At 39.0% G+C, this 8,183-nt stretch overlaps 1 protein-coding gene across 1 annotated transcript; it reads right to left on the reverse strand.

The window, feature by feature from the left end:
• Positions 1-6,286: 6,286 nt before the first annotated feature.
• Positions 6,287-7,628, reverse strand: LOC141562407 (E3 ubiquitin-protein ligase TRIM21-like). Its single transcript, XM_074302449.1, has 2 exons — positions 6,447-7,628; positions 6,287-6,307 (listed from the first exon to the last, which is right to left on the reverse strand). Exons 1-2 carry the CDS (start codon positions 7,626-7,628, stop codon positions 6,287-6,289), a joined length of 1,203 nt encoding a protein of 400 aa, XP_074158550.1.
• Positions 7,629-8,183: the final 555 nt, after the last annotated feature.

Raw genomic sequence — 8,183 nt, forward strand, 5'->3', positions numbered from 1 at the left:
TGGGATTCTTTGTTGTTCAATCATTTTTAGTGATACCTAACTCTTTTTGACCCCATTTGAGTTTCCTTGGCAAAAATACTCGAGTGCTTTCGGTGTTTGCTTCTCCAGCTCATTTTATAGGAGATGAAATAACAGGTTTTAGTGACTTGCCCGGGATTGTAAAGCTAGTAAGATTCTAGGGCCACATTTGAACTCAGATGAGAACTCTTCTGGACTCCAAACCAGGCAATCTATCCACTGTAGCCTTGCTCACATCCTCAGCAATATTCACCTCTGATCCACTCCAGTACTCTGCTTCTTTAGGCTAATTGATTTCACATCTCTTTCCAAAAATATATAGTGTTTGGACATCTTTGAGGCCTCTTGAAGTCTATGAATCCTCTCAAGGATTCTTATAGCAATCACAGAATTATAGTACCAAGGGTCTTTCTAATTCTGCACTACAAGGAAAAATGATAGGATGACTATTTGACTGAATTTGATGATATTCTGTCTTTGTACTCTTTCATCTGACATTTCTTCATTTCATTTATGACATTTCTTCATGTAAATCTATGGATTCTTGATACTTTAGATCCATTTGGGGGCATAATTGTAAATGTCTACTTGGGCAACCTGACACACATCCAGCAGTAGTGTCTCAGTTCATCTGTCTTCTCCCAGACCTTTCAGGATTGTCTATTTTTTCTATCTCTTTTGAACTTTGACAATTAATTGGTTATGAGGTTCTACCATTGAGTTCATTTGATTATCATTGGCTTAAAGAATACGTTCTTTAAAGAATGGTAATTTCTAAGCTATATTTCCCAAACTGATAATGGGAGAAATTCAGATAACTAGGTGGACAAGAGAAGATACTAATCCTTCCAGATTCCTACCAAGCTTTTTATTTTAGCAAGCTGACTTTCTCCACTTGTTCTGACATGTTGTTTCCTAACCCATGAACATGAAATCTTTCTCTCTTCTCCATTTGCTGGGTTCAGAAGACTCATTCCCAAAATTTTATATTATATTGTGGTGAACTACAGTTCTCAACCTCAATGCCTGCCATATTGTGATGGCCATTTTTGCATTCCTGACCCAGAAAGGAAGATTTTAATGGAAAAAACTTAGCTTTCTTTTTTCTTTTGGGATCTTTTCTTCAGCTTCCACTGTTCTGCCTTTCCTCTCTGTGTTCAGGTGAAGGAAACTCTAAGTCTGTCTCCTCTTAGGCCTTTCATATACTGCTAAGCACATTCATGAAGCCCCTCCTTCCTTCAAGGGGTGAATTCTCCTGACCTCCAAAGCCAAGAATAAACTCATATGTGATAGCCATTTTCTCAGAGGTAGGAATTCCATGGTGCCCAATGTTAATGCAATCACAAAAATGTGAATTTCAGGAAGTATCAGAACCAGGCTTTTGGCAGAGAGGTAATCCTGGATAATCCAATAATGAATTGAATTCACATCTTGTGCTGAACCAGGTAGGTGAATTTCTACCTTGAGTTGGGAGGGGCTGAAATTCAAAGGAAGTATCCTGAGTGAATCATTTAAAAAAAAAATAAAAAAGTTTTTTATTTATAAATATTGATTTCCTTTTCTGGATTTTAGAATTGGTTCTATTTGTAAGAAACCATAGGAGGAATGTTACACTGAGAAAGAAATGCTGCAGCATGGTTTAATCCAACAGTAATGATGAAGTATATAGACAACTTGCCTCCCCTTTGGTTCTTTGAAGGTAATTAGTTAGTTAAGGAGGAATTCCAATTTCAGCCTTAGGTATATTCAGAAATTTAGATATTCAGTGTGAATTTGAGAGTTAGAGTGTAGTTTGAGTTTACTGATCTGCTAATTTTGCACACTGTATTTAAAAAAAAATTATTCTGAACATAAGGGGGGAAAGGGAAGGATTTACATAAAAATTCTTTAAAACGTATAATAAAGTTATCTGGTAATTGTTTTGTTTTGTTTTGTTTTCCCTTAACTTTTTTCTTCTTTCCACTCTCCCACTCTGGAGATGGCTAACATTTGGCACAAATATGTTTTTGGGTGTGTGTGTGTGTGTTTCCATGAATGTGTATACATACACTATTCTCATGATTCTATTTATCAGTTCTTTAGCTATGTGCAGATGACATATTCCTCTATATATCCTTTGCAGTTAAGTTTGGAATTTATCATACTCAAAAAGTCAGTAAATGTTTTCTTAAAACCATATTTTATTACTGTATACAGTGTCGTTTTGGTTCTCCTCATTTCATGCATCTTTATTTCTTTGTATGTTTTGCTGAGATCATTGAGCTTATCATTTGTTATATATTAGCAATATTGCATCACAATCACACACTACAACCTGTTCAGCTATTCCCCAAATGATGAACTTTTCCGCAATTTCCAGTCCTGTGCTGCCAAAAAGAACTGATAAAAGTATTTCAGAACATATAGATACTTTTCCTTTTTCTCTTACCATCTTTTCATTTAATCAACAGAGGCATTAGTGTTATTCCTGGGTGAAAGGGTATACACGGTTTAGAATTCTGAGCAAAATTTCAAATTGTTTTTCAAAATTGTTGGTTACTTCACAGTTCTACCAATAGTGAATTCTCGTCCCACATGTTCTCCAACATTTATTGCTTTCTCCTTCATTCATTGCATAAAATCTTATTAACGAAAAAAATAAATAAAAGGAGGTTTAGCAGTAATAGGCTTCAAATTTTATGATTTGGATATAATTATCAGATTTGTTTAAAGAAAAGTAGATCAGTGGAAGAGAGCAGACATACACTTTATAGCAGCAATGAAAGTCATCTTGTTTTTGTTAAATCTGAAAACTCAAGATTTGGGAATTAGAACTCACTCTTTGCCACATTGCAAATCATTCTAAATTCTAAAGTGATTGACTGGAGAAAGTGAGATTCAAGCTACATTAAAAAGAGTTTGGTTTTTCAAACTCAGAAACTACTTGATTGGGCCTTGTAAGAAAGTGAGAAGGATCAGCTGACAGGACTAAAGATGATAGTGGAGTCTTCTCAAATATAAGGGAGAGGACATTCTAAAAATCTAGCATTTTCAACTGCTCCAATTAGAAGATGAAATTCAGAGAGGAGGGGACTCTAGAAAAGGAAAATATTAGTATTCTGCTGATGAGCATTCATGGAGAGTTTTTTTTTTTTTTTAAGAATTATACATAAGGAGAGATAAAGTGTGATGGCACATATGGAGAGATGGCTTTTGCTTCAAGAACACCTAGATTCATGTCACATCTCAAACATTGCCTGATTGTGCCAGAGTCCCTTAACGTTCCTTTCATCTTACAATCATTTATTCCACTAAACATAACAAATGGTAAAAGAGGAAAGAACTTTCCCCTCTTGTACTTCAAGTGTCTAAGCTTCTTCTTGCATGAAGCTAGAAATGTCTATGCCAAAGGTTAAGTCTGTCCAAAGAGGAAAAATGTATTGTTTTTTTTTTATGGAAAAGAGCAAGCAGGACAGAATCACTGGAATGGAACTTCATGGAAGGGAGTAATGTAAAATAAGTAAAAACACAAAAATTAAAAAGACAGAAAGAGACCAGGTTGTGAAGAACTTAAATACTAATCAGAATATTTTTTATTTAAATGTGAGCTTAATTTACAATAACCTAAAATTGGATACAAGAAAGAGTTGTAAAAAGATACTTCTTCCACCCTCTTTTCCAGTGTAGAGTAATAGAAATGTGGAGTAATGTTTATAATATCTTGAAGACAATACTGAGTTCTATCATTTGATAATTAATATTACTTTTTAATCCATCTTTCTTCCCTATTTTGCCAAAACCCCATCTCTTAGGCAAGCTCAAAAGGAAACTTCTCCTGTCTAGTTCCTCAAAGTATCTATTTATTAATCAGTTCAAAGTGGGTACCCTTGCTTTTGTTTACTAGTCAGTAAAAAAACAAATCTAGCTTGTTCTGGGCTCTCCCCAGGGGACAACTCTACTACTCTTGCTTCTCCTTTTCAAATTTGGTTGTGGCTTGATCTCCAAGGAAAAGACCAAACAAGAGTTTGGAGTGGTTATGTTTTCCAGGGAAGATTCATTAGAGGCAGTTGAAGCCCAGCCAGCAATGAACATTCCATTACTGGCAGAGGGTGACTTGATCATCTGAACTTTAATGTCACACTATCTGCCAATCTACCAATCAGCATTGTCTTATCTTTGATAAAATAGGTCCTAATACTGTAAGGCAGATGAAAGGAAAGAACACATACCTAAGTTAAGAAAGCCCTCTTGGCCCTGAATGCACCTATGCATTGAGGGATAGAAGTCAAAGACCCAGTGTTTTGTTACTGCTAGACTAAGTAATAAACTGTTCATGCTAATGTGGAGACCACTTTATCACCCTGGATACCTTAGAATCAGCTGGAGTCAGGATAAGAAAAGTCTTTATTCTTGGTCTTTAGAAGTAGAAGTGAAAGGAATGGCCCAGTAGGATCTCAGAGACCTCACCTCCTAGTCTGCTGCCCAGGATGAGTCTGGCTAGTGCCACTGTACCTCCTAATCCCTCCCACAATTCTCTGTATACACTGAACAATTGGGCCAGCACAGGATAGTGGGAAGGGCCATTTTGCAAGCATGTTCTTATAGAGTATTGTCCACTTAGTAATTAGCCTCAGGTGGTTGATAGTCCAACCTCAGTGCATTGACTCAAGAGTTTCAGCCCTTTACATACTGGAAATTTTTGCCTACCTATGTCACCCATCTTACTAATAGTTTACACATGACTGTTATAAAATTATAAAAATGTCTTGTCCTGCAGAAAAATTTGCGTTTGTTGTAATTTTATTCACCAAAATATGACATCACCATATTGCCTAACTTTTATGAAGAGATCACTTCCCTATATCCCTCTTCTACCTATACTTCCCCTTTTACTTTTGCCTTATAAAGGACTGATCTCTAGGAGTCAGAGAAGCAATGAAAGTACAGAAGATTCAAAAAGTGATGCATATTTCTTAACTTATACAGGTGCCCAAATGGGAAGTCTTCTCATAATTTGCTGAAACGCTTCTTTTCATCATTTTGTTTCTATATTTCAAGTGCATTCTATTGCATCTTGAGACCATAATGTGCATAGTCATTCTCTAAATGATACATACCCCTTTTGATTTCAGGTTCTTGCCCCAAATAAAAAATTACTCCCAACATGTTTGTGTAGCTGATTTTTTTTTACCTTATTCTTTGATGTTTTTTGTTTTAGTCTTTATTTTGGTCGAAAACACCTATTCATCAACTGCCTGTCATTTGAACAGGAATAAAATTTTAAATTCTAATTTTTATTCTGATCCATAAGATATCCAGTCAAATGGACGAAGGTAGAAAACAACACTTTCCAGCTTGTCAGTAGGACTTATGAATTGACAAATTCTTCAACAAATCATAATTTGTGAGCAAGATTTACTGGCATTGCTGACATTAAAGAGGGACCTTGTTTTTTTTTTTTTTTTGTTTGTTTTTTTTGGTAATTACTGAAGTAATCCATATTGGCACTGATTTCCTTCTCACGTTAGTTTTCTGCAGTCCATCAGACCCCAAAGTTCTTTAGGGTGGCAACAGTAATATGAGTTGAATTTTTATAATGTATGAGGTCAATTAAAAAACAATTAATGGAAGGGACAGAGCCAAGGGGCAGAGAGAAACCAGGATGCTGTTTCTTAGATTCCTTAAAATTCTTTAGATTCCTTGAAGAGATAAATATAATTTTAGCAAAGTTAAATTCATTGTAACAAATAACATTGCCAAGAAAACCCCAAATGAGGAAACAAAGAGCTTAACACAAAGGAAAGAAATGCACAACAAGAAAGATACAAAGAAGCACACCAAAAGCTAGAATTCATTTCACATTTTTATTGAATGGAGTTAAAGATAAGTTAACAGTAATTCAAGTGACATAGGAGTGAAATAGCTTGAAATCCATGGCTTTTGAAGAACTTTGAGAAATTCTAGGAAGACTATGAAAGCCACAGTCCTCATGTGTGTTGTTATTTTTTTTTTAACTGCTGAAAAAGAATTGCTATGTTTTGAAATTTCATAAGCAGAATCCAGTGCCAATCAGAAGGCACAACATACTTGGGAAGATTCCTCTTCAGCTTGCAGGGTGAAAGGCAAGCCATCTAGAAGTTGGTGATGCTCCTTGTCTTGCAGGGGAAGTTTGGAAATGGAAAAACACCAGCCGGGGAGCCTAGTGGTGGGCTGAGAATTCCTCCTTGTTGGAATGCTCAGAGAGACGAATAGCAGCAAGAACAAAGATGAGAATCCAGTGCACAGAGAGTCATGGGAGCAGGCTTTGTTCCTGGAAGTGGGGGGCCAGGAAAAAACATGGGTCTAACAGGGGCTACAAAGGAAATATCAGGTAACTGATAAATAAGAGAACTCTGCAGAACATTGTAAAAGGCCAGAGTGCCAGTACGGTATTCTAGGTAGAGTCCTACCCTGGGAATAGGGCTTTTCAGTCTGTGGTCCAGCGATCCAGGGTAGGATTGCAAAAAGTAATCCTCTTCCTTCCTGACACATCTCAGAAAGAACACAGAGGGACAATGGGTCTTGCTGCCACCACTTTGTCTCTTCAAGCAGGGGGTGTGGATCCCCAGCATCCACTGAGGTAATCCTGTCACATCCACCTCCCAGTATTGTCTCCCTGAGCTGAAGGCCTGCTCAGCAAGGACCATGTGAAGATGCCCGTCATCATCAGGGTGGGTGTCCACCTGCCAGCCTTCTCCAGCTCTTACACTCCTCAGATCCTCAGCCACAATCAGGCAAGGACTGGCTGATGCAGGATCCAACCTGATGTGCACTCTGAAGCGGTTGAGCATCTCTATCATGCCAGGGACGGGACACACTCTGAGCTCCGGGATGAGCGCCTTGGCCCTTTGGGACAACACTGACTCGCTCCTTTCCAGCAACTGCTTGACATCCCGGAGCAGATCCACATTGGCTTGGCCCTCTGCTTCCTGGAGATCTAGCATGAGGTCCTGAAGGGTTCTCATTTGCTGGGAAAGTCTGTCCTTCTCACTTCTTTCTTCTTCCTCAATCCTAGCAAAAGGGCATTCCTTGAATAAGTGCAGGTTGTACATTTTGTAGTATTCTTTTGTAATCATTTTGTGCCAGTTCACAAGAGGTCTGGGACTAGCAAGAAGTTTCTTTGCTTCCTCAAAGTGCTTCTCCAAGCAACTTTGAAGGTGCTGCAGCTTCTTCCTGACATTGGGAGCAGCTTCTTCTACAGGACAGTGCCTGTGAGCCCCATGCTCTGGGGTTTGGCAACATCTGACACAGAGCAATGTCTGGTCGTCTTCACAGAAGAACTCCAAGACTTGGTGGTGAGTGGCACAGCGCCTCTGTCCTTCAGCACTCTGCAACAGCTGGGAGCTGAGCTGTTTCCCCAGTTCAGTCAGCTCTAGCAGGCGTCCATTGATACATAAAAGTGATTCTCTGACCTGAGACACTTGCCTGCATTCAGGGCAAGAGAAAGCTGTAGCTGCTGAGCTTGGGAGACATGCTCGGCAAAAGCTGTGCCCACACCCGATGGTGACTGGCTCACAGAAGTACTTCCAACAGATGGGACACGTGATCTGGTTCTGCAATTGTTGCAGCATTTCCATAGCAGCAGCAGCCATTCTCCTCTCTCCACTTGCTTCTGTTCTGCAGCAGCTGAGATGAAGAGCCTTCACTCCTATTCAAAGCAGTGCTTCTGAGCAGAAGAAGGCTCTCCTTTTATAGCAGGTAGCCCCACCCCTCTAGAGCCTCACTGGCAAGGTGTGAATTCCCCTGTCCCAGAATTCTGAAGTTCTACTTGTTAACTCTTCCCAGTTGACAGAGCCCTGAGGACCTCAGAGTTCACACTTTTAGTTGACTCCTTTGTATGGATGGATTTCACCATCCTGATGGTTCCCCTATTTGTTAGGAAGAAGCCTCTGAAAACAGGGAGCTTCAGATCAATGAATTTTACAATCTGATTTGTGCAGGAGCCCCATGTAAACACCAGGATCCATAAGTACCTTCTCTCCTTTACCCTGCCATACCCAATCACTTCCAAGTCTCTCCAAGAATCCTCTGCATCTCTCCCTTCAGTCCAGTTATGGAGAATCACAGAATGTGAGATGAGAAATCCTCCTCCATGGTCATTTAGTGCAAGGAACCCATGTTCATGATTAGGGCCATCTCTGTGATCC

Source organism: Sminthopsis crassicaudata, chromosome 3 (genome assembly GCF_048593235.1).
Source record: "Sminthopsis crassicaudata isolate SCR6 chromosome 3, ASM4859323v1, whole genome shotgun sequence".
Lineage (NCBI taxonomy): Eukaryota > Metazoa > Chordata > Mammalia > Dasyuromorphia > Dasyuridae > Sminthopsis > Sminthopsis crassicaudata.